The sequence below is a fragment of the Xenopus tropicalis genome, chromosome 7 (genome assembly GCF_000004195.4).
Source record: "Xenopus tropicalis strain Nigerian chromosome 7, UCB_Xtro_10.0, whole genome shotgun sequence".
NCBI classification, from domain to species: Eukaryota; Metazoa; Chordata; class Amphibia; order Anura; family Pipidae; genus Xenopus; species Xenopus tropicalis.
In genome coordinates, this window is record NC_030683.2 from 29,588,368 (window position 1) to 29,616,255 (window position 27,888).

At 40.0% G+C, this 27,888-nt stretch overlaps 1 protein-coding gene across 2 annotated transcripts in view; it reads left to right on the top strand.

Moving 5' to 3' along the window:
• The window catches only part of sema4g (semaphorin 4G), a 145,441-nt gene that overhangs the window by 109,189 nt on the left and 8,364 nt on the right, over positions 1-27,888 (top strand). For both annotated transcript variants that reach the window (XM_031906658.1, XM_002938721.5), the window contains exons 9-15: positions 1,116-1,279; positions 7,206-7,350; positions 13,677-13,899; positions 14,547-14,662; positions 21,801-21,955; positions 24,122-24,183; positions 26,664-27,819. In XM_031906658.1, coding sequence (XP_031762518.1) covers positions 1,116-1,279; positions 7,206-7,350; positions 13,677-13,899; positions 14,547-14,662; positions 21,801-21,955; positions 24,122-24,183; positions 26,664-27,493 — 1,695 coding nt within the window. In that variant the 3' untranslated portion in view covers positions 27,494-27,819. The remainder of the gene's footprint in view (positions 1-1,115; positions 1,280-7,205; positions 7,351-13,676; positions 13,900-14,546; positions 14,663-21,800; positions 21,956-24,121; positions 24,184-26,663; positions 27,820-27,888) is intronic.

The following is a 27,888-nucleotide window of genomic DNA, read 5'->3' on the forward strand; positions in this document are numbered from 1 at the left end:
TAGGCCTTGCTCTGTTTTTGAGTTCAGTGCTGGTGCCTATAGAAATGAAAGGGACCAATTAATCTCTGTGGTGCTGTCCGAAAAGCCAGTGCATAAATGGCCAAGTCATACAGTGTCTCAATTCAGCTGGTGAGTCGGTCTTTCGAATAACTGGAAGGTTGACCCATGTATGGCCACCTGTACTCATGTTCTGCTTCCATGGAAACCCTACAGATTAATTCACTGGGTTTTAAAATTACAGCCAAGTTCCAGATCAAGTTCCAGCTACAGACTGGCTTGGCGCTCATCAGGAAGGAGCAGGGTTCTGATCAGCCAGCATGACATGGAGCTCTCATGGTTCCTCACCTCCATCTGATGATGGTGTTTTATATACGAAGGAACAGATTACAGGGTAATATTAGCCTTAAAGCATATTGCTTCAATAGATTTATCATAACAAATACCTGGGAATGAATGGGTCAAATCTCTGTAAATGGACATAGATCAAGTTGCATTTGTTGCTACGCATAGAATGGTAGGGTTAAATAATTAATTTGGAATTGCCTTACTAGTTACAATGTATAGAACAAAGCAGAAATAGAGACTGCACTCAAGCAAAATTTCAGCTGGGGAGCTTACCCCATTTATTATGCCAACTTACTAGTTACAAGACTGCAAGAAAAGACACATTTTAATCATATTTTAGTCTCAACATCATGCCCTTATTATGCACAGACAAACTATTGTATGGTTATTTCATGACTGAATAAAGTTACAGTGAATTAATTAATAATATTGGTGAAATATAGAACCCATAAACAAGTATTTTAGATCAGTAGACAGAGATTTTCCAGCCTGAGAGGTTTGAAAATGTCTGCTCTTTTGTTACTGAGGCTGCCTTGCCTGGAAAGAATTATCTTTCTAAGCCAGTTATTGACCATTGCAGTTATGTTGTTCAAGCATAAAATTGCCCTGAAATACCAGGTGGCTGGATCAGCTACGCATAGCTTCAGCCTTAGCATGATTCAGACAAGTGTTTGATCCATTTAATCTGTATTTGTGTTTCAGGGACAGTGTGAAAGTGGAGTATTGCAGTATCATGAGAACTGAGTCTCCCTGTTTGTTTCATGTTTTAGGATGACATGGGTGGCAAGAAAATCTTACAGAAGAAATGGACATCATTCTTAAAGGCAAGACTTGTCTGCTACATGCCTTTTTATGAAGTCTTAAAGAGCGCCTACACCCTGGAATTGGGATCCTGGGATACGACCATTTTCTACGGGGCTTTCATCTTGCAGTGGTGAGAAAATGTTCCCTACCTTTGACCAAGTAAAGCAAGGCAAACTTTGTGTATTTATCATTCTGAACAAGCAAAAGAGGTATAATAAATATGTATTTTTTTGCTGCATTGCTGCTGATTAACTTATCAAGAGATAACCATGTATCAGAAGCAAAGGTTTAATTAGGGATGGACTAAGATTGAAGTATTGAATTTGAAATCTGCTGCAAACAGCATTTATCAGTCACCTGAATCAGAAGCAACAATATCAAAGAATGTCTGATATGTGCGTCCAGTGGTTAGGCTAAAGGGAAAATATCTGTCTAATATTTGTCTAATACACTGTATACATTATGTGCCGTTCTTTTTCATATTTACAGCTGACTCTGACTTGCGTGCACATTGCATTCTCCCTTGCACCCGCAATTGGGTGGGAAGGTCAGGGGAGAGTGCCCAGGGTTTAGGCAGGCAATTGGTCTGGGTCGCGGGTCTGTAATTTTTTTCATCCCAAATTGTGGCCCACATGACTATGAATACATTGGTAGGTGTTGAATACAAAGTTTGCCAGTCTGGAACTGTATAAATGATTCACATTCCTTACTGCTTTTTGTATTAGAGATAATACCAAGCTTATTACCATAACATATGAACAATAAGGAATAGGAGTCTCATTCTGCTGTACAAAAGCCTCTCTTTTTTCCGCTAGACATGGATTTTCTCCTCACAGCGGGAAGTATGCCACTCAGCTTTCAGCCTTAAGAACTCCAGATGTGCAACTCATCACAATAAAAATTGGTTTTCCAGACGCAGAAAAATATCCTGAAAATATGAAATGTTTGGCCACATTTATCAACATGTAGCAAGATGTTTGTCTAAAGAGCATCACTATAGATACTGCCTGGCTTGTCTGAGGAGCTTAGACTAGTGTGATACTCAACGCTGGCCAAGAAGGTCTTCATTCCAGTACCAGTTGAATTTTATAGAATAAATAGATTCAATATGGAAGTTATTATGTGGTGTGGCTGGCAGTATTAGGATAGCACGTTGAGACATAAGTTGTAGCAAAGATATCAAATTAGTGATTCTGTAAGGTACTGAAGCTGAGGAAGTACATAGCACACACATCAGGAGATTTGGAATGACTGTCACTGCAGGATAGATAGTTTGCCATACCACACTGATGGTCATAAGACTGGATCAGCAATAAACATAAAGGCTGCTATATTGCAAATACAGTTGGATTGTTAGTATAAAAGATCAATCTTCAAATCATCTAGATTAGAAAGATTGTACCTTTGTTATAGTAAGATGGACACATACAAATTTTCTTAATGGAAAACTGAACCCTAAAAATGAATATGGCTAAAAATGCTTTATTTTATGTTCTGTGTTTACTGCACCAGCCTAAAGTTTCAGCATGTTAATAGCAACAATGATCCAGGACTTTAAACTTGTCACAGGAGCTTCCCATCTTGGAAAGTGTCTGTCACACCCACGTGCTCAGTGCGCTCTGAGCAGATTTTGAGAAGCTAAGCTTTGGGGTTGTAACAAATTATCAAGCAGACGATGAGGTTGGCCTTTCATAAAAGCTGATGCTACAGGGCTGATTATTAAATTATCATTTTAATTGCACTGGTTGCTGAGCTGCCATATTGTAATTATCTGTATTAATTATTAGTTAGCCCTATATTGTGACATTTATATTGTATGTATGTATGTATGTATATATATATATAAGTGACAGCAGCACAGAGCATATGCATAGAATCAGCAGAAGAGAAGATGCGGAGCTACTGGGTAATCTTTGGAGGCACAGATCTTCCCTGCTAAAGGGCCATCTTTGCCTTGGGCTGGTACAGAAGCCCAAAACATAATGTCTGCGCTGCTTTTTTAGTTAGGCTTTTGTTCTCCTTTAACCTGGAGTCTGCAATCAGACTTTCCATTAGCAAAAATGGCCAGTACCCAGGGCATAATAATATCTGTCCAGAGCATTTCCTCTATATGCAAACGGAATATCATGCGAAACCCTGTATTGGGACAATATCTGTACATGTAGGTGGAATAGTGGCTCTTCCTATTAGCAGATACACAGATTTGCTGTTGTTGCAAACATTAAATATGTATGGGGACCCTGCCAAGATCTCTGAGTAAGAAGCTGGCACAGAAATGGGACTGTTTGCTAATATCAGAGATACTGGAAATCTACAAAACATCAATCACACAGCTTGCAATTACTACATTTATTGCAAATCATTGGATTTCATTAATTTCTAGCAGCTGTGAAATTCCATGCAAACAGCTTGTTTATCTTCTGGCGCAATCCTCCAATGTGCCTTTGTAAAGGAGGCCCATACATGTTAACCTAACAACCAATTTCAGTGCAATCCAACAAATCTGTCAAATAATCACAAGGTTAATGGGCAGTAAATGATCTAGAGATTTCTTATCCGACATCGGTGGTATGTTATGGGTCAGGATTTTTAGTCTTTGACTAGAGATAAGCAGGTCAATAAATAAAAGCCAACATTACACTAACCAGCTTATGTTCAACCCACATCCAGACTGTGTGGCACATTAGAAAGGTGCTAAAGTAAAGAAAAGTACAAAGCGTAGTTTTGGACTGTGTGGGCACTGCACGATTGGTGTATATTATTTCATGTTCAGAACATTCTCCGATTTATTATTTTTAGTGCTTTATCCTACAATTCAATCTGAATGTTAGTTTCTGATCGATCTCCAAACGTTCATTGGAAGAAGACTAAAATCTAAATGTGTATGTCCGCCTTAATGCAAACAGCTTGGCTTAAGGAACAGCAGCTAAGATGGTGTTGGCATGGGTTTCTCTCTAATGCTCATAGGAAAGAACTGAATTTGACTGCTCAAAGCAGTTGTTTCCATTCTGGTGAGACACACTGATTTGCTTTGATAAAGTGTGTCTGTTCATGAAACGCTTTTCTGTGAGTCCTTTGGGCTCCCCAATTTATTATTTTGTGAATTTGCTCTAAAATGTTTGGGGGCTTGGCTTAAATAAAATAGTGATGTCCTCATTTTGACAATTAAAAATTCTAGGGCTCACTAAAATGAAATTTCTGTGACATGCTAAAGGGTTAAACAGGGGGGTGGCAATTAGGTAGGCACTCCCTAGTGATTATAATTGCTTACCTCAGACTTTGCCCCTATTGAATGAAATTTGCTGGCCAGGTTAGTATTCTAGTGAGCACTGTGCCGCACTTTTCTTTCCTGTCTTCCACAGTAAAGCAAAAGTTTGTCTTTTTTACTCTCTGTTCCAATATTACTCTACTGAGCATGTGCAGAGCCCAGAGCAGCAGGTAAGGAACCCAAGGAAAGGCGAGAAGCATGGTGCTCGCTAGGAAAAGAGCACCGGGGGTCTGTGATAAGTGATAATTATCACTCGGGGGTACCCCCCACCCAACAAATTGGCATCTCCCCAGTGATGAATCATTTATGAATTATCACTATGATTGAAAGAATTTTATTGAGTTTTAAAATACAGTATTACAGATTATATACATGTCAAGTGGAGATCAAGATCAAACAAAAACCCCAAAAACTCTACCCCTCAGAAACCAAGGGTAGAGATAATAACTAAACAAATGGAGCTAAGCATAGGATTACTTATTTCCTTCTCCTTTAAATATTAGGTGTCAGCTTCCCAGCAAAGAATGCCACCCATAATGTTGTATCTCTGTACCACCCTGCTAGCTTTTCTATATATCATATATGTAGTTAATATACTAGAGCTGTATTAACTCTGCTTAGTGATGTTATTATTGCTGATTAGCAATGTCCCTTTTTTATGTCACTCTTAGACACATGTTTTTATAAAAAATTAACCCCTACTTTAAAATATGATGGCTTGCAGCTTTATGTTTTTATTTGGTCATGGTGCTCTTTTTGTTTTCAAATAGCCTTATATTTTTACACATTATTACCTATATATTTGTTTATTTCACCTGATCATTATAAGGATCTGTAGCTTAGTTTTGCTGTCACTTTAAAATGCACAGAAAGCTTGATGCCATGTGAGATAATGGGATGCACGCTGCAGGGAGCTGGGCTTATGACAGATGCCATTGTTTTCCTAAAAGCAAAATGTTACGGGGCCTCCCACTTCCACCCACACTTGACTGGTCCCAATCTAAGCTATTCAGAAAGAAGAGGAATCTTTACATGCCCCTGAAGAATAGGAGACAGTCAATAGAGTTTTCTTTCAGAGAAACAGAAGACAAAGCTGAGCTTCTTTAAACAAGAGCTGAGTAGGAGTCATAACTATGGTGTGTTCCTAGGAATATTTTGCATGACAGGCAAGAGATCATTTATCAAGGTTCATCTATACCCTTTGTGTGGTCTTGGACAGTATATTTATCCATATCCTAGTTCTCTCCTAAATAACTTTACCTAATATTTTCACTGGTGTGCGATGATAATCTGTGCTTGTGTTCTTTATATAGCTTTCCAGGAAATGAAAGAGAAAAGGTTGTATTTGATACGTATCTAGATGGTATTTCAGCACCACAAAGGCAAATTCATGTATGACGGTCATTTTAGTATTTGCTAGAAACCTAGAACAAATAATGGGTCATTTACAGAGGGCAGCGTGCAAAGTGCAAAAAAAATGCTTTATTGGGGCATTTTTTATACTGTTTAGGAATTGTTTCTGTGTTCTGTTTCAGAGCACAGTGACCTTTTTCCTTATCCAAAGTGTATTGGTGAACGGCAGGAGGCACGTAGGCATCCTCTACCTGTCCACTAACTTGGGGGAGTGCTAGGCACACACCTCTTCCTTCTGCCTTCCCCTATCTTGTAATCCTAAAAAATATTCAAATATTCTAACTTCCCCACCCGCCACTTCACACCTAGTGGGGGGTTTAGGTCAGGGGGGAGTGGATTGCAGCATTTAGGGCTCTGGCACACGGGGAGATTAGTCACCCGCAACAAATCTCCCTGTTCGCGGGCGACTAATCTCCCCGAATTGCCATCCCACCGGCGAAAATGTAAGTCGCCGGTGGGATGGCACACGCTGCGCAGGCGATTTCGGCAAATCGCCGAAGTTGCCTCGCGAGGCATTTTCGTCGATTTGCCGAAATCGCGCCGCTGCATGTGCCATGACAACACCCGAAGAGAAACCGCGTGGTGGGGAGAACGCTCTTCACAAAGAGAGTGCGAAATAAAGAGAGAGGGAGCAGGATAGAGAAATGTAGGGACCTGCAGGATGGCTAGGTTCCCACTGCGTTGGCACAGAAATACTCGTGCCAGGAATATTGTATAAATAAAACATTTAGGGCAGGCTGGCAGGCCACAGGGGTTTTTGGTATGCGCTGTTTCTTATTTTAAAAGTCAACAAGACTCCAAATAAATGTGTGGAAAATGACACACCAACAACAGAAAAACATCAGCCCATTATTCAGGGACGTAGCGGTCACAAAAACAGCGCCATATAGTATCAGATTAGGTGTAAGTTGGACCAATTATGCACCACTGCGGGCGCTACTAACATCACTGCAGCGCTATTTGCACCACTGTGGGCACTGCTAACATCACTGCGGGCGCTATTTGCACCACTGCAGGCGCTACTAACATCACTGCAGCGCTATTTGCACCACTGTGGGCGCTACTAACATCACTGCAGCGCTATTTGCACCACTGTGGGCACTACTAACATCACTGCAGGTGCTATTTGCACCACTGCAGGCGCTATTTGCACCACTGCGTTCAAAATGAGCCCCACTGAGCTTAATGTAGATGTGGCTGGGTACAGAGATGTATAGAGGTGTAAGTTTGCAAACAACACATTACAAAGGTACAGTGCTGCATGTAATTTGAAGTGCTGTGTTCAATTAAGAATCTCGTGATTATGTTAATGGAGCTTTTATTCTCTATCAGATTATTGAATTATCACTAAATAAATTACTTGTGTTGTACCCAGGAAAAACATGGAAGAGTCTGCTATATGTCGATACAGCATTTCTGATATCCAGAAGGTGTTTGAGGGACCTTATATGGAATATCAGTATTCATCTCGTAAATGGTCTCGATACGAAGGAGAGGTTCCCAGCCCCAGGCCAGGATCTGTAAGTAATATGTTTTTATTTTGGTGTAGTCCAAAATTGTTCAAGCATAAATAGTTTTTTTGCAATCATATATTTAAAGTATTCACTGTATAAGCAGACTTTGTCTCTCATCAGGTTAATATAGTAAATGGGTACTAGCACCCAGGCACATTATATGCAGTGGGTATTAGCACCCCAGGCACATTATATTCAGTGGGTACTAGCACCCCAGGGACATTATATTCAGTGGGTTCTAGCACCCCAGGCACATTATATGCAGTGAGAAGCAGTGGGTACAGATAGCAGATATTCAGGCCCTGGCACTATAACACTGATACACAACATTAGATTGTTTCCCAGCTATCCAGTCTCAAGAGGGCTCCACTGTAACTAGAAATGAACAAAACAATGATAGGATGATACAGTATAGTACCTGTGGGAGTGGGATGATACAGTATATTACCTGTAGGAGTGGGATGATACAGTATAGTACCTGTGGGAGTGGGATGATACAGTATAGTACCTGTGGGAGTGGGATGATACAGTATAGTACCTGTGGGAGTGGGATGATACAGTATAGTACCTGTGGGAGTGGGAGGATGATACAGTATAGTACCTGTGGGAGGAGGATACAGTATAGAACCTGTGGGAGTGGGATGATACAGTATAGTACCTGTGGGAGTGGGATGATACAGTATAGTACCTGTGGGAGTGGGAGGATGATACAGTATAGTACCTGTGGGAGTGGGAGGATGATACAGTATAGTACCTGTGGGAGGAGGATACAGTATAGTACCTGTGGGAGTGGGATGATACAGTACAGTACCTGTGGGAGGATGATACTGTATAGTACCTGTGGGAGTGGGATGATACACTATAGTACCTGTGGGAGTGGTATGATACAGTATAGTACCTGTGGGAGTGGGAGGATGATACAGTATAGTACCTGTGGGAGTGGGATGATACAGTATAGTACCTGTGGGAGTGGGAGGATGATACAGTATAGTACCTGTGGGAGGAGGATACAGTATAGTACCTGTGGGAGTGGGATGATACAGTACAGTACCTGTGGGAGGATGATACAGTATAGTACCTGTGGGAGTGGGATGATACACTATAGTACCTGTGGGAGTGGGATGATACAGTATAGTACCTGTGGGAGTGGGATGATACAGTATAGTACCTGTGGGAGTGGAAAGGATGATACAGTATAGTACCTGTGGGAGTGGGATGATACACTATAGTACCTGTGGGAGTGGGATGATACAGTATAGTACCTGTGGGAGTGGGATGATACAGTATAGTACCTGTGGGAGTGGGATGATACACTATAGTACCTGTGGGAGTGGGATGATACAGTATAGTACCTGTGGGAGTGGGATGATACAGTATAGTACCTGTGGGAGTGGGATGATACAGTATAGTACCTGTGGGAGTGGGATGATACAGTATAGTACCTGTGGGAGTGGAAAGGATGATACAGTATAGTACCTGTGGGAGTGGGATGATACACTATAGTACCTGTGGGAGTGGGATGATACAGTATAGTACCTGTGGGAGTGGGATGATACAGTATAGTACCTGTGGGAGTGGGATGATACACTATAGTACCTGTGGGAGTGGGATGATACAGTATAGTACCTGTGGGAGTGGAAAGGATGATACAGTATAGTACCTGTGGGAGTGGAAAAGATGATACAGTATAGTACCTGTGGGAGTGGGATGATACAGTGTAGTACCTGTGGGAGTGGGAGGATAATACAGTATAGTACCTGTGGGAGTGGGAGAATAATACAGTATAGTACCTGTGGGAGTGGGAGAATAATACAGTATAGTACCTGTGGGAGTGGGAGAATAATACAGTATAGTACCTGTGGGAGTGGGATGAAATCTGCAGCAAATGTACAAAGCTAGTGAGGATCTTAAGTAAAGATTACAGCCAGCTATGACTGACATTTTAGTTTTTAGCTTTTTTGGAAGTGGTAGCTGCTTTTCAGATGTTCATACAGTTGCATCCTTTTTGGTGACTTATGCAGCCTTTTACTATACACAGTAGTCATCTGAATGTGCCTTTAAGGTAAATGGTGTTTTCATGATGCAGGTAACAGAAAAATGTGCCCTCAGTCACGAAATGACAAGTGCTACACCCAGTTCATTAAATCGTGTGCTTTATTATGCTCAGGTAAACAGCGCATATTATTGAAGTGGGTCAGCAAAAATGCATTACTTTTAAAATGATTATTCACTACTACAGGCTTGCCTTGCTCTGGAACAGTTGTGTCCTAGTTTCTGTAAATGCATTGTTTGATGGTATGAGACTTCTGTAAGGGCTTGGGGCCCTACGAGGGAACCAGATTAGCTTTAATAAGTCTGTTCACCCTAAATTCAAAATGTAATTGTTTTAAATCTCTTGACTTATAGACAGATAGATGCAAATCAAATGTCTCTTTCACTGTTGCAGGTTGGTGTTGCACAGCAGAGTGTTTAGTGCCATAATGGGGTGGTGCACCAAGATGTTTAATCACTCTTTTGTTGTTCTCTACTGTTTAGCCAACTTAAATAATACAGAAAGGTTAGATAAACACAGCATTTGCTTTGTATTTATTTAATTGAAAAAATGAGATGTCAATAACAAAACAAGGTCAAAATGCTCTTCTTTCACTGCATCCCATGCACATTGGTGCCAGGTAAACCTCCGTTCTGAGTTTCTTACTGCTTGTACCATTGACCTGGTCTTGTTATTTTAAGCTTGTATAAGATGTCCATGCCTTTTCACTGCAGTTCTTATTATGCTCTAATAATGCTTAGGCCAAATGGGGGGATTTGACCAGCATTGCCATCAGGTGAAAAACAAAGGTGGTCAATCTGCTCCTCTCCAACTGTCACCTGTCATTCTGTGCCAGTAAAAGGTGTGACCTAATATGAAATGTGGTCTGATAGTACTGGGCACATCCATGGTGCCCCACAGCTTACCAGTGATTACATGCCTTGGACATTGTTGTGGAAGAAGCCACCCTCTGTTAGTTTATAGCCTGTACAGCACCATCAGCAAAATTCTAGTGTTTTAAATGTACTACTTGAAGGGCACTCCAACTATTGTAAGCCGAAGACACTATGGGCTGGTATATACATTAATGGAACAGATTCATGGATGTAGGTTCGGGGCTGCTACAAGGATCACCCCTGCTATAGATTTAAATATTGGCGGAACCGAGCTGCAAAATGTTATATTTATATGAAAAATTTAGATAATAATAATTATAAATAGAGTATATTTGCCTTTAACAATGTTACCTATATTGTTTCATATCCACTAAGTTCTCTCATGATTCTGCTAGCTTGCAAGTAAAGGCACATGCCTCGCCATCATCACAGAGGAGTGGGCAGTGTTTGCCTTAATCACCTTTTTGCTTTAAAGCTTGTGACTAATTACAACATTGTGTTAACTAAAGTATGACAGCTGTGGCTCTGCGTTGCCAAACACGCCTGCCTGCACTTGCTACAGAATAGATACTTTAGGGCCAGATAAAATAGCAGCTTTGCTAAGGAAACTTTACATTTTCTGATTCTTACTGATTTATTAAGTGGCTAAACCAGTTTTAATTTTCAGATGTTTCATTTCCTCATAAACTCGTTTCGCCATAAATAACCATGCCAAAAATGTATTTTTACATTTATTCTACTTAAAGGAGAACTAAACCACTGTGAGATTTTAACTTTTAAACACCCCACACATGGCCCCATGTAGCCTCTCTAACTGCTTTGCAGGCACCTTAAAAAACTCTTCGGGTCCCTGGAACTTGTTATTAAAAATGTACTGCTCAGTGGAGTTGGCAGCCACTTTTTTCACTAATGCCACATCTGGCTTGGACACTTATGACCGGGAGAACGCTTAGTGGAAGCTATTCTGGATCCTGGCCTCCAGTGTGCCTGGTCCTGGTCAGTGATCATCATGAAGCCTAAAACCCGAAGGGGTGAGCCCATAGATGAAGGCTGCCAACTCCACTTCAAAACTTTGCATGTAAAGAGAAGGTGAAGGGTTGAAACTGTAGGCGTTTTTAGTTTTCCTTTAATTCAGGTCTTCAACCTGTAGCTCTCCAGCAACAACAACCAGTATCCCAGTTTTGCCAGTCTGGGAATTGAGGGGATTTTTAGATCATGAAATATAAGTCCTTTAAACACACCCATAATCTACTCAAATCCTACCTGTCTCCTACCTGCAAATCCAATTCCTTTTGTAGACCAAGAATCAGACTGTCTGTCTGCGTCCCCCTAGCCCCTAATGGGACTCGCCTATTCCATCCCCTATTAGCCACCTTGTTAGGAGTACACCTCAGTGCGGCTCCACCTGATGAAAGGCAGTTACTTTATACTTATGTTGCCCCCATCTTTGCTTTAGTAAGGAAATAATACTTTATAGAATGTTAAATGGTAGCATTGTGGCCTTTCCATTCTCCACAAGAAAAATCATGTTACTGAGTGCTTCATATCGGCAGCAGCAGCGCTGCAACACTTGGTTGTAAGAGTAACAATCCTGTGCAGAGTATGAATGTATACTGCTCCTAGCTGCACCCTTATTTGATACAAAAGGTGTAAGTAGCTTTTAACATGACCTGAAGAATTTTACATTATTCTGAATGTTGCTGTCACAGCTTTCCCTCATGGCAGTCCTGAAGCTACAAGTCTTATGATCACATCCTACTAGTTAAAAGAGAAAAGGTGCTGTAAACATGTTTATTTCTGAATCAGGAATTTACAAGGGTCACATAGAACACATTTTTTCCTTTCCGTGTGACATGACTGACTAGAACAGTCAGGTTGGATGAACCAGGAAGTAACTTTGACAACAGCGTTCAGGCTGGATGAACCAGGAAAAAACTGACTATTGTGGTCAGGTTGGATCAGCAGGAGATAACTGCATAGTAAAAAGCCATACTTACTGCAGTGTGAACTGCCAGTAACGGCATGTCGAGCAATTACCCCCACAGTTCTCATACACATTTAGGATAGGGGGGCTTATAAATCCTTCTGGAAGTATTTTTTTACCCACCTCTGAAGCAAATAGGAGTTGACTTAAGATGGCTTGGATCAATTAGACTTTTTATGTAGGTTTCACTTGGACAAAAGTGTATATCCTTTTTCAGCCTCCACTACTATGTAATGTTAGAGGGACGCATATATTAGCAAAGCTGCTGTTAAGGTAGAAGGAAAGTCTCAATCACTGGGGGGTGCCAGATGGTTGGAAAACCTAGTGATTGTCATCGCTTACCTGATACCCAGGGTCAGTGCTCCTTTTAGCAGAAAACTGCACTGCCCCGGGGTAACACATGCACAATACAGTTCCACTTTTCATTCTACTTCACATGCGCACCCACTTAAATAAATAGGAAGGAGGAAGAGGAACGCTTTGTGGTGCTTTTTGAGAAGATCCCTGGATTGGTGCAGTTTTCTGCTAAAAGTAGCACCGGCCGGGGGTATCCGGTAAGCCATGTCACTAGGGGTTCCTAACATTTGGCACCCCACCCCTCCCCCCCGGTAATTGAGACTTTCCTTCTTTTTTAATAGCACAAGTTATAGAATAAATGGCAGGTTCCCTTTTAGCACTGGTGCTAATGGTTCCTACTACCTGCTTATTTTAATATTCCTCGTTTATGCAATTTATACACATTCCTTTACAGTGGTGTTTAATTATTCACATAAGTTCTTTATCCATCCTTATACTTTATGCGTGTTTATATGTCTTTTGTTAACTCATAGTAAAAGACTGTATTATCTCAGTCACTGCAGACACAGAGGGGATTTTTAGCCTTAAAACATGCATTTTCTGTTTGAAATCTGCTCCATGTGTGTACTTACAGGAAGATTACAGTCCTGCAGTGTGCACACAAATTGAGGATACCAGTTGAATTAAAAAGTAGCTTTTGGCAGAGAGCCCAGAAACTTAAGCTATACCTGCACTTAGATACGATTGTAACTAATAAGCTGAACAGGTGTCTTGGGGGAACTGAGACTTGCAGCTTAAGGGCAAGGGCAGACGAAGCGTATATCTGCTTCAGCCCTGCGCATATCTGCCTGGAGCGGATCTCCTTCTGTACGCCACTCCACTCTGTGTGCACTCAAACTTATGGCAACAGCCTGAGTGTGTGCACACAGAGTGGAGCGGATCAGAGGTCGGCCAGGAAAACGCGAAAGCAGATGTTTTCCATGCCGACCGCCGATCCGCGCTATTTGAGATGTTCTTATAAGGAGGGTTTTCAGTAACTAATGCCACTAAGTTTGCCAAAAAAGTGAAAACTTCTAAATGTCTTGTGTGTAAACCTCATTGCATTTCTGATTTTTGTTTGCAGTGCATCACAAATGAATTTCGGATGAATGGGTTCAACACCTCCCAGGATCTCCCCAATAACGTTCTAGATTTTGTAAAACTTCATCCGCTGATGTACGAGAAGGTGAGACCGGTTGGGGAGCAGCCGCTGCTCGTTAAGAAAAACATCATATACACCAGAATAGCTGTGGATAGGGTTAAAGCGCTAAACGACGAGTACTACGATGTGCTATTTCTTGGGACAGGTCAGTGACATTCTTCATTTTTTTTTATTTTATTTTTTAACAAAGCATATGGTGAGTATCTATTAAAAAAAATTGCCAGCTGGTAAAAGTAACCCTACATGGCCAAATTTAATAACCAACAAATTTCCAACAAATTTATTTTTTTGGTAGTTGTAATATTGGTGTGTAGGCGCCATCTCAGTGCATTGTGCCTGAGTCTGAGCTTTCAGAAGGAGCCAGCGCTACACATTAGAACTGCTTTCAGGTAACTTATTGTTTCCCCTACTCCCATGTAACTGGAGGAGTCCCAAGCCGGACTTGGATTTCTTTCTATTGAGTGCTATTCTGATATCTACCACTTTTAACAATACAGGGGGCTGCTATCTTGAGCACAAGTCACATGCCTGTGGCACCCTGGGAAATGAAGAATATGGCTAGCCCTATGTGAAATTTTTAAATAAAATATAAAAAAAAAAATCTGTTTATGTTTTTGAAAAACTGATGCCAATGTTATTAATAGGAAAAACGCATAAAAATATAGGAGGCCAGTATTTTTTTCCAGAAAAGGTGGCAACACTATACATGATCGAATATTTTATTATCGATTACTGTTTGGTACACGTAAACTGCATTTACTAAACTTTTTTTTTTTAATTCAAATTATACAGATGATGGCTGGATTCATAAGGCAGTGGTCATTGGATCCATGGTCCATATAATAGAAGAAATACAAGTCTACAAGTTCCCACAGCCAGTTGAAAATCTGGTGATCTCCAAGAAACAGGTCAGTGAGGACTAGGTAATTAATAGGGATTAGATTTTAATTACTGGGAATATAGTGTTCAAATGATTTTTAGCAGTTATAGTCTTGTATGAGTTGTAGGATACCTGACCACTTTAATGATGCCCACTTCTTCACCTCAACACACATACTTACATATTAAATATACTTATTACACATTTATATATTTGAGTGTCAGCTGCTACTGCCCATCACACTTGCAATATTAGACATAGACCTCAGTTATCAGGTAAGCTGGCAGTTTAAACAGACTGCACTGCATTTAGTTGGACTGTGGAAAAGACATCTCCCAAGGTATGCTGTATGGCAACGAACGCCCCCTCATGTAATATAAATATATTTGTGTATAGGGAAGGAACTCCCTGTAGCTATTGATTTGTTCTTAATCCATACTCCAAATGAAAGCATCAAAATAAACGCATGCAAATAAACTTTTAATCCACAGAGTATGTTTTCCATTTCTATGGTTATTGTTGGTAGAATGCAGAACTCAAAAGAACAGGCCTGGAAGTGTTTGACCTGGTGTGTGTTACTCCCTGACATTCTGTTTACATATGGCTGTGTTTCCCCGGATTGTACTTGTTAGTGTTTGTAGCAGGCATCTGTATCCATGTTTGGGCAGCATACTTTCTACTGTAAGGCAAGTCAGAACCAATGGGAAAGCAGTTTTCTCAGTTTCATGTAGAAAGTAATAGTGCCAATGTGGTTGCCAATTTTCCTATATCCTTGTAACATAGTAACATAGTAACATAGTAAGTTGGGTTGAAAAAAGACATACGTCCATCAAGTTCAACCATAATGCCTATATATAACCTACCTAACTACTAGTTGATCCAGAGGAAGGCAAAAAAACCCCATCTGAAGCCTCTCTAATTTGCCACAGAGGGGAAAAAATTCCTTCCTGACTCCAAGATGGCAATCGGACCAGTCCCTGGATCAACTAGTACTAAGAGTACTAATATTGTAAAATATTTAAACCAGTTTTGTAGCTTTCCCTAAAGATGATGGTAGATACATTAATACAAATGGTTCTGGGTCTCCTTTTAGGTCTTTTCTATTTTGCGAAGTAACTTTCCTGGTGTTAGAGAACTCCTGTTTCATATAATTGGCATTGGATAGCCAGTGCAGATACACAAGTGCAGATTAGGGTGCATGAATGATATATAACTGGGAAAGGAGAGCTCCAAGCTCAAGGCATAGGGGAAATGTGAAAGAGAGTTTGAATACTAGCTCTGAAAGACTGCCTTATTAACTTTATTATGATGTAGAAAACAGTATACTAAGACAGTTTGCCATTTGTCTTCATTGAATTATTTCCATTTTTTCTTGTGCAACCCCAAGGCTTGGGATTTCAATTGCTATGTGCCACCCTAACACTCCCTTTCTCAGTGTAAGTTCCACCCAGCACTAGGCCAAGAAGGTACTTTGCTGCCTGCATCGGTCCCCTGTGGTGATGACAGACTTGTCATTGATTGTGACAAGACTATCCCAGGAGTGATTGGCAGAGGGCAAGTTTAATTGGCTGTGTTGAATTAAATATTCCTGAGTGATCCCAACTACTGTCCGAAGCATGTACAATAGACCATTACTTTGCCAATCACATTAATTTGAAGCGACCATCATCAACAAGCATGTCTCCTAGAGGGACTGCAGTAACTTGAATTGCAAAATGATAGGTAACTGAGATGATAAAAAATAGATCACGCCGTGTGAGCTGCAAAGAAATGTAATGATTTAATGACATTAAAAAAAATGAAACCCAAACCTAATCCCCTTAATTCTCAAATCAAGTCTTATTTGCTGTATTTCACTCAATGGAACACTTTGTGACCATAACAGTATTTATCAGATAGTGAGTCTTCTCACCATGTGCCTGATGGGACTAGGGACTAGATCTGCCAACATCATGCTCCACCTGGCTTTGTGGTATCTTGCTTCACATGATCATCAATCACACAAATATCTTGCCAACAATTTGTCATCACACACTTTTATTTGCAATTGTGGAATTTTTTTTTTCTGTTGCTGCAACTGCTTGTCACAACTGTCTGTGTTTCAGTATTTACTGCAAGTTCGAAAGTTAACAATCTAAATTTAAAGGCAATGTAACAAAGCAAAATTTGCCCATGCATAAGGTTAAATGGAAAATAGCTCCTAGTAATTCCCATTTGACATGTTTATAAGTACATTTAAAAAAAAATGATTTAATTGTCATCTGGTAACTGCTGTCAGAGTGGGTAATGCAGTTAGTGTTTTAAGTGGCTGGTGGGGTCGGTTCAAAAGCTTTTCATCAGTGCTGCAGCCCCCCTGCACAGCCTGGGAAAGGAGGGAGCAGGGGAATAGATGGCTGGGACTAGTAGGTTTTTTGGAGCAATTTTTAACAAATCAGCTCAAAACACAACTTTTTTTTTTAGCACATTCCTTCTGTATTTAAGAGTATAATGCATTGGCACATTTCATTTTTTTTTTTACATAATATATCCCCTTTAATTTGCCAATATATGTCCCCTTTCATTTGAATGGCTGTGTTCTGTTTGCCACTATTACTGCTACATGAGCCAGAACACTTTGCAACTGATTAGTGCAGTCTGGCTTCAGCAGACAAGATAGTCGATTACTCCCTCGTATGTATATATATATATATATTTATTTATGATACATAAGTAGGGGAAAGTAAAAAGTAACAGCTGATTTGATTAGATAGACCACAGTTTTATTAATTATAACTCTCTAAGTGTGGGTTATAAGAGATGATAAAACCCAAATTGGTCATGGTCAGTTCATGTTAAAGGACTGTCGCTGGCTCAATGCTGCCCCCATTCAGCAGAATGATAGGTTTTTCATCCAGCCAAATCTTTATCTGGCCAAGCTCCAGATATACCAACAGGAGTGGCTGAGTTGGCAGACAGTATTGGCCCTTTTATGGCTCTGCAAGATGAATCATTATCACCTTCACAAAAGCCTCTAAAACAAAGCAAGACAGAATAATCACTTACACATAGTAATATTGCCACTGACTGTACAGATATACACTGAAGGATAATATAAAATCAAGATGGATGAAGTGGTCCTTGAAAGCATTGCTCTTTTCCTTCTGGGTGCTGGCCATGGGTGATAATAAAAGCATGATGGTGACACTGGTAAATGTGATATAGCACATGCGCTTGATGCTGAGAAAATAATTAAATGGACCATGGATGCACTAAGTTCATCCGTGCGGCTCGCAGTGCTCCAGGTACAAATGGAGAAGGTTAATTTGAAACAAGTAGATAGAAAAAAATGATTACGGTTCCCAGAAGATTGTGATTGAATATCCATTAAAATAATTATATGTTTTCCAAGAATGTGTCCCTTGAAATGATATCTCAAAAGCCACATGGGACTCTGATCAGTCCATAAATTTCTATGTGCTTGTAGTTTTTATCAGTCTAAACCTGAGCTGCAATGTGAAGTCATTCGGTTGCAGGAAATATAAGCGCAGTCCTGCCAGGGGCGGCATCAGAGTTTGGTTTATAGCATCTGTCTCGTTGTTACCAGTTCAGGATTAACTGAGCTGTGATTCAGATGTATTACTGCAGGAACATGTGGTAGGTATATATACACTGTGTGCGCATAGCAACCTATCAGTAGCAGTTTGGATATGGAGTCCCACTTTCTCCAGGGCTATCACTTATGTGTCAGTTTTTTTTCCTGAATCTATAGAATAGTTGTACCAGACTCAGGGCTTTAGGACTGTTTGCATGTTCCTGTTGCTACGGGTTCCTGTTACTGGGCAAATTTAGTGCCTTTTTATTACATAAGAATCAAATGAAATGCCCCAGATCCAGGCCAGAGAAACCTTCACAGAATAATATATTCCATGTAGCTCCCACACATACACAAATTAAGTTAAGAATGTTGCTACTGGAGGCAAGTAATTATATTCTGAAATAAGAGGGAACCTTCAAATATAAGTAGGAGCTGCCGTTTTGTCTCCTTATGTCTTAGATCAGCAGCTGCGGCTAAGTGACTAGCATGGGAACATGCCAATCACCAGGGTCACCCATCTGCATGCGTGCCTGTCTTCCTCTATGGGATCAGAGGCTAATGGTCAACCTCCAAAAAAGCAGCATTTTACCATGATGACTATCGGATCAGAAAGCAGTGAACACATACAGGTGGAACAGGGTATTATTAACCTAGCCAAGCGTAATTCATAGTGCACTCATGGCAGCCCTAGTAGTGAATTGCCTTTTGTGCAAACTGTATATCTAGGACATAGCTGTCTCAGATAGCTGTTGTACTACTCCTTACTGGTATAATCATTATAGGGATTTGGATTTATATAGTCCATCGTGTAATATTTACTTATAAATATATTTCAATCTCACCTTGGTTCAATTAATATTTCTGTATCCTGTCCTGCTAAAACAGCACCTGTAATATTACATAAGCAAAAATTGCCCCCCTATCTGGTGTTATGGATTAATAAGGGCAGAGCTCTCCCAGCAGGTACATACATGGAATTCAAAGGCAATTTATATATCAGCCATGTGCAGAGGATCAAAGTGACTCTGGGATCCCAAAAGAAACATGTTAATAATTAGTAATATTGGTGATTTGGTGGGGACTGTGGGGAAATATAAATCCTGTCTGCTTGTATTGTTCCAGTGAGTTTCAAAGATAGATTAGCAAAAGGGGAAGTTTTGGTCTCACTAAGCAATTTTTGTGCAAAGATGATGTATATTTTGGTATATAGACTAACAATCCTAAAGCTTTGTGCACTTTTGCCCTCCGATTTGTGCCACTATGTTATCCATCTGCTTAGATTGCAAGCTCTATGGGGCAGAGACCTGTTTCTTACTGTCTTTCTTACCCATGGCACTTAATCTTCATATATTTATATTTATTATAGTGTTTGTCCTTCCTGTGTATATTAATATGGGTGCATTAAGGGTGTCTCTCGTTCTGTCTGTGCAAAAATACTAACAGGCTGCTTTGTACAGCTTTGCTTTAAAACATGTAACTCTGCTTCAACATTTTAGTACTGGCTTTGGATTATTAAGGTTGGGTAAACTTTGCCCCCTTTTTTTTGCAATAAAAAACCTAACAATATTTACTGCATTTTCCATGTTTTCTGCTTTGCTCAGGGCATATTATTTAAATAGGCTCAATAAGTCCATTGTTCTCTGGGCCATAAAGCTGATGTTTGCAAAACTGTTCCATCCCCTTTTATGGGGAATACAAAAATTTAAAGCCAAACTTGAAGCAATACAATAGGTGGCACTCACACTGGCATACAATCAAACATGGTTTAACTGTTTGTGTTATAAAGGCAATACTCATAAAATATATACACAATGTACTGTATAGGAATTGAGTTTATGGGAGGATGGCTTTTCAGTAATTTGAAGCTTTTTTGATAACAGGTTTCTGGATAACAGATTCCATACCTGCACAGTTTTGGTGGAATGGAACGAATTGTATTCATACAATTACATATCTGTGTGTCAAATAATACAAATAATTCTATTATCACCTTTTCAGGTGGAAATCTTTAATAGAATTAGGATTTTGCCCTGTGGTTGTCAGAGAGCACAGAGAAGCAGATACAAAACGTGCTTGTGGAATAGCCATTTATTGATTTAGTGGTTTGGATACAGTAGGGATTTGTTACAGGCAGATCTTGTTCTGTTTATTCATTATTCAGTGTGTGGGTTAAAAAGAAATGACTGTATTCATTTGCTTACCATATGGATGCCAGGATATTCTGTGTTGTACTTTAACCCAAGATTCAAACAAAGTCAAATTTAACTTCATGCTTTAATAGTCATCTTTATAGCCCCATTCAGCCCTGTTATTGTGCATACAGAAATGTGAGCTTGGCAGTAGCAGTAAAGTCTCTTTCCACTATCCCATGCCTTGGCATTCTGTGACGCAAATATTGATGGTTTCTAACTGCAAAGCAACATTTTGGAACCTCAGAGAATTAATTAGTTATCAGTTAACTCCCCCTCAACTGTAATAACTGGGGATTCCAAGAAAATCTGCAAGCTGAAAGAACATATGCTTGCTTGTACAGTAAAGGCAATATATCCGAAAGGAGTTTGGAACAGCAGGGCTGCCCTTGAGGGTAGTTAGGGGGCCTTGGGCAAGCTATGCTGGCTGGTGTCCCTATATTGTTGAAGGCCTCTTTCATGACTATGTGGATGTCAGTAAGCAGGCAATTTAAAGCAAACCGAGGCAGCAGCCAGCAGTCATCATGGGCCAGGCACAGCTTCCACACTGCAAAAGGGCACAACGTTACTAATAGGATAGCTTGTCTGCAATAATAAGTTACAAATAAATTGCCATTAAAACACAGTCCATGAGTGTCTTTCTTGGGCACAGGGCCCAGGGCAGCTGCCTCTCTTTTCTACCCCTAAGGAACAGAGTTAATCCAAAAGTACTTTGTGCAGAATTTATTTATTTCAGCCTTATTGGCTACATTTCCCCTCTCTGTACCCCCAACTCTTCAGAAAATGTTGCTATAGTCCCAGTCATATATAAGACAGCAAATAAGAATTCATCTTCAAATCTCGCCCTGACTGGCCTTTAGTGGGAGTTCCTATTCACCACTTCCTCTTAATATTTTTCAGATGGGAACCATGTTAAGGCAGAGAGTCATCTTCATAACCCAACAATCCATTTAGAATGCAAATATTCCTGTACATTTTGTATTAGTATTTTTTTTTTAATAACAATATTGGTCTCCCTCCCTCATATGCTATGGATAAGAATAGGGTGGCTTTAGAGAAAATAGCACATAGGGTTAACTCAAAGGGCATTTGTTGTACAGTTTACATAAAAAGAGTGCTAGAACAGCTTATTGATAGTATTTTCCCTTTAAGGACTAAACAAGATTTATATTACAACTGATGTACTTTTGCTAACTGTTTTATATGTGGGCTGGAATTCCCAGCAGCACAGTTATGGAAATGACATATGTCTTCATGTATTTTGCCTTTATGGATAAAGTGCATCTTGTTCTAAAGTCAACAGACATTTCTATGAAGCTTTTCATTAAAAAATATGAACAATCCAGATCTCAAACGTTAGATTTTTAAGTACTTTGTGACATTTTTCTTGCTTTTAATTGCAGAATGCATTATACATCGGAGCACAAAGTGGTGTCCTCCAGATCCCGCTGTTTGGCTGTAGCCAATATACCTCATGCTATGACTGCATCCTCGCCAGGAACCCTTACTGTGCCTGGGACGGACATGCCTGTCGGGACATTATTGGCGCAAAGAATAGGTAAATAAATAATAGGCATTCCACAAAGCACAATGAGGTTCCTATCTGTGTGGCTGTTGATTAGGCTGACTGGTCAGCAAGAAAATCTTGGGTTTGCTCAACAGCTCAGCCACATGGGGCAAATAGCTGAACAGAGCTCAATTCTAGGTATGGGCTTTACTGTACAATGAAGAGCCCCAATACTGTACACTACTCTTAGTCTTCTGCATCAGACAGCCCAAGAGACAAACTTTTGTCAGTTTGTTTGGTACACAATAAGCTCCAAGTATTACTAAGATGCAACAGTCCTGTGTTTCCACTGGTTTGGTAACAACATTACTACATGTACTATATACAGTTCAATGACCTTTATTTAGCTTTTTGCTTATTGCCAAAGTCACTGGCCTTACAAATATGGAAAAACTAACTACATCTCCCAACATAACCCTACCCCTGGCTGACTCCAAGCTACCATCACCAGCTGACTTTATCCTGTAATGGTGTCAATGCAAGTGCAACTATATTCTAGCTACTTAACCTTGTTTACTGATCAGTCTGGCCAGGCAGAAAATGTAGTTGCACATCATATTAGCCTGTGCGGCCTGTGTTAGACCATAATACACAGGATGTTGGCCAGAGGGCCAACATATTTCTTTTTTATTGTTATGGTTGGGTTCAGATTAATATTGCTAGAGATGCAGGTCTTTTGTGTATATAGAAAGAAAGGCTACACTTTCCTAAATCCCAGACAATATATTGCATAATATATTGCATGGTTCTGTAGTGTGAACCTGCTCAGTGTGCAGTATGTAGATGTTATTTTAAACAGAACCCAACCCAAACAATCCAGTGATGTCCAGAAAAGCCAGGCTGGGGTGTGCAAATCGTTAAAGGAAAATCAGTTCAAGGTTAGCCATTCAGGTAATGGAGGATGTTTGAGTTCGTGAATTTGTAGTTTAACATCAGAAAAGCACAGAAATCTGTTTGACAAAAAAGAATTTGGTCAAACGTGTCTTCATTTTTCTGTTTAAAAGAAATTGAAAACTCTGCTTGTAAAGTAAAACAAAGACTTCAGCAGCATTTCTGCAAATGGCAGTGGTTTGGGAGCAATGGCTTCTCAATCGAGTCAGCACATTTTTGCAGACTTACTCATAAAATAACTGCTGGACATTTTCAGAAACAGTAGAAAGCCCCTGACTGTCTGTGGCTGGTGATTTAGATGCAAGATTGCCCTTTGTTGGCTCTATAGCCCTGTGGTGATGAGTTTCATAAATCACATTAGTACTTGTAGATCCAGGGAGGGTAAATGTCCTATTCTAATAGGTTTGGTTGTTACCCTAGTACCATGAATTTTTGATTTTTTCGAAAAACATACTCTATAGGAGCTAAATGGCCCTTAAGGAAATAGAAATAGACCAAATTAATTATGAATACAGGCATAGCACACCACAGTGAAGAGGTCCTACTTCGTCAGAGACAGCATTAGATCTTTTGGTACCCTAGTCAAATCTGGCCAGGCCACCCCCTCACCAAGCATATATACTCATTACAGTGCACCCCATCTAATTCAGAAGGGTGCTCTTTAAGTGAAAACTTCCATTCTGTAGAGTATACAGTGAACTCCTGAAGTAATGGATCATACTTAGTACAAATACAATGTGAGGCCACTTGTATGGCCAAATCTGACAAAAAAATATTTGCTTATTTGGTGACCAGGGCTAAACAAGAATATCAAAAATTTCAGCATCTTCTACATGAACTTTCCAGCAAGGGAATTACTGGTTATTGCGCCCTGCAGCAACATCATTGGGCCCCTACACTTACGCAATTTGTGTAACTTATGCAAAATCTTATGTTACTTTCATAAAAACATAGCGTACCTATTAACACTGTTTACGTAACTGACAGAAGTATAACTGATGAAAGTATTTTCCCCAAATCGAATATGACAGTATCCCCCATGTCCCATTGCTCTTAGCTACCAAATGTAAATAAAGTGAGCAGAAATCTGCATTTCCGCCTCTTCCTACTTTTTCCCATCTTGGGAAACTGTTGAGCCTTTTCTAGTGATCCATTTTATTTGTAAATCAAGCTTGCTGGGCTTCTTTAACTCCCCTCCAATGTACTCGAGATCTGTAATTGTCATCAGTTTTCACAGTACAAATTGTTTTCTTTGGCTGCTTGCAGGACACAGATGACGCAGGACATGCAGAATGGGAATGGAGGATGTTTAAACAGCACAGACGATGGTAAATGCTCTGTTTATTTTACAACATCAGTGTTGCACGCTTGCAGATTTTTCTTTTAAGTGATAATGCTGTTTAGTGTTACCCTGTAGGACGACGTTCCTTAAGCAGCGAATACACACAGTGGAATGTAATCATGCAAACTGATAGCCAGCTCTGTAGGTTGTGTTTAGTTACATACATTGGATAGAGTCAGGGAATTAGCGATCACCTGTGTTTCATTCTCTGTCTCATATCAGGAGTTCAACCTGACCCACGCGCCTCAAAAGATTATCTACTCTTGGGACCAATTAGTTTTTCAAGTTTATCTTTGTATAGAAATGTATTAAATAAATTGTTTTTAATGGTTTCTCTTTAAAAACCTGTCTCAATCTGCTTGCAGATTTTACCTTGTAATAAATTATAGTGACTCTTTCCTTGTCCCAAACTCATTCTTGTCACCTTCCATAACATCTTATGAATTAATAATACCCTAAAAAATTATCCAGTGGGGTTATTATCGGATACCCCCAAAAGTGCTGCTGGTCATCAGTAAGATGTGTCAGTACCAGTAGTAGAACAACCCATGCCCCATGCTTGCACAATGCAACGCCTGTACCACAAGACATTTATAGAGTACCCATGTACTAAGCATGCTTCAGCATAATTCAGACTTGGCCAGTCAGAGCAAAAAAAAAATTAGCACCCAATTTTGAATGTGGGTTGTAAATAGCCTACAGGAAATAAGCATCACCCCACTCTTATGGTTCCTGCAGTTTGATCAATCAGCCCATATGCCAACCAAAGGAGATCTGTTTATCCACATTTATGGGCAGTTCTAACACGTGGGCTTACAGGCCAGATGATTAGATCATGCAGCAGTCATTGTGGCCAGCTCCACTTGGAATAGATCCCATGAAGTCAGCGTTTTAAGCTGGACTAAAGCTCTGTGCGTCTTACTGTTCAAGGGAAAGAATTTTTTAACTGTTTATAATTTAGAAACATATGTACAATAAACACAGGGCAAGCATTCTACAAGCTGCCAGAATTTGTGCAAGATGGGTCAGCTCGTCTTATTAATAGTATTGGGGGGGGAGGGTTAACCAACAAGATATAAAATGGGACATAGGAACTGGCACGGTAGAGGGATTGAGGAGCCAGCTAGAGAAGGCTCCCTTGTTATTTTCCAATGTTAATTTCAATCATTTTAACAGTGCTGCACTGAATCATGGGTAAATGGAAATTATCCAGAGCATTATTCTGCCTCAAGAACCAACATCAGCTGCTGTTTATCTAAGAGCAGTTGGTGTTTTAGAAACAATATGTATGCTCCCCAAGCATATTTCGCAGTATACATAAGTCTATTGCCGTACATTCACACAAATCTACAGGTCACACATCACTGCATGGAAATACCTGCACGCAGCCACAATGCTGCCCTAACCAGTTACTTTGTATGCTTGGCTTTAAAATTTCCCATTTATTTTTATTATGCCCATTAGTTTTTTGTTTAAAATGACGTAGGCTGGTTAGTAAGTGTCAGTATTATTTTATTAAACACTATAGCATCAATAGGCAATTAGGCAGTGCATTTGATTTATAAAGGAACATTTATGTTAATTTATAAACGTGCTTAGCTTAACCGTACAGCACATTACATGCAATGCTGTCTTTCTGCACAGGCTGTGACCAAATATGGCTGTGCTCGTCTGGCTACCAGTCCCTTAGGCCCTTGGATTAAAGACCATGCACTGATCCCCAGATACATACCCAAACAACTATGACACATAACTAATACTAACACTGCCTACACATGGGACAGAATATAAAGCCAAGTGAAATTTGTGCATGCACTTTAATGACTTGTATCTATTAAGCACCAAATCAGCATGTCTACAGGCAAAACATAGATCTGTCAGGTGAGAATGAGATGGGTAGGGGGATGGATCTTTGTTTGGACAGTGGGACTTTGGGAGAACCTAAGTAGAATGAAAGAAACTCTGGCATTTTAGGGTTAGTATAAGTTTGCAGGTTTGGTTATGGGTATTTTTAGATACTAAGGAAGCCTCAACAACATAAATAGTGTGCATTCGTCTATCTTGATGGTTCCTTTTCAGAAATGCCAAGGCACAATTTTAAAAAATGGGGGGGGGTTGGCAAGTCTTTAAGGCACAACCTGAGCTTCAGTAGATAAATAAGCTTCACACATTCTATATCTATACTTTGTTCTTAAAGCTCATCAAAGCTGAAGTAACATGGATGTTTTATTTGTGACTTCACTTTGGTTTAATCCACTTCACAATTGAGCTGCTCGGTTTTTATTATAAATACTAGATAGAGCTGTAGGTAGGTGAGTGGGAGGTAGCATAACATTGTGTGACCTTGACGGTGCCACAACTGATTCCTTTCATTTTCATTTCTACCACATAGTTTAGTTTAAGTTGAATGAATGTCACCATAACAGAGTGCGATCATATTTTTTTTTTTGTCATTTATATTATTAGGAGCTCTAAAGAAGAGGGTACGGAGAGTGTTAAAAGGAAACGATGTCCTACTGCAGTGCGAGCTGCGGTCCAATCTAGCCAGGCCTCAGTGGTATGTTAATGGCACCGATAAGCTATATGACAGTGAGGGTCACACCAGGCTGGGAGTCGATGGTCTTTTAATTACCGACACTCTCCCGGAGCACAGTGGCGAGTACAGCTGTTACTCAGAAGAGAACGGATTGCAGTCTTTGGTAGCAGTGTATTCTCTAAATGTCCTCTTGGAGCTTCCAAAAGAGAAGAACTATTCCACGCCAACACCGATAATCCAACTGCCAACAGCTGCCCCTCAGTCTACTGGTAATATTCAATTCATCTACATTTCCACAATCACCATTCTCGGTGTTCTGTGCGTCGTCCTCTCTATTGTTTTGTTATATGTGTCTTGCCAGCAGAAAAAGAAGGGTAAGTATGCTGTGAGAAACTCTCGCTCCACAAATGTTGAGCTTCAGACTGTATCATCTCAGTTTAAAGAAAAGGCAGAGGACTTGAACAGTTATTCTGATGGGTGCCTGCAGATCATCCCTGGAGAGGCACCCACACTGTCTCCCCACAAAGACATGCCTCCGCCCCCACCTCCACCACCTCCATTGCCCTCGGAGTTCACCAATGGAATAAGCACTCTACCCAACATGCTTAGGAAAATGAATGGCAACAGTTATATGCTTCTTAGACAGAATGAGGAGTCCAGCCTACCCTCATACAATTCTTTTACAGAGGAGCTCAGCAAGATCCTTGAGAAGAGGAAACATACACAACTGGTTGAAAAATTGGATGAAAGTTCTGTGTAGTATAGACTGAAAAAATACAAAGAACTAAACCTCATCTACCTCAATGGCAATTTTTAAAAAAATTACATTTTATAATATATTGTTTTTTTATTTTAACCCACATTACATATTTAAAAAAAAAACCAAAAACCTTGAAGCATTATAAGTACGAAATGGCCACCTCAGTTTGGAGACATTGGCTTTTCCACCAGCCTGTGGGCTTAAGCTTTGTTGAATAAATCATAAACTCGTGGGAAGGATTAGGCACGTCCAGCTGAGGCAGAAATCTGGATCCTGTTTGGTTTGGGAAAAAGTTACACATCAAACTACACCAAATTACACATCAGGTAGGTAAAAAAATAAAATAAGACAAAATGTTTTTATGTAATACTTTCATTAATCAGTTACATTTGTAA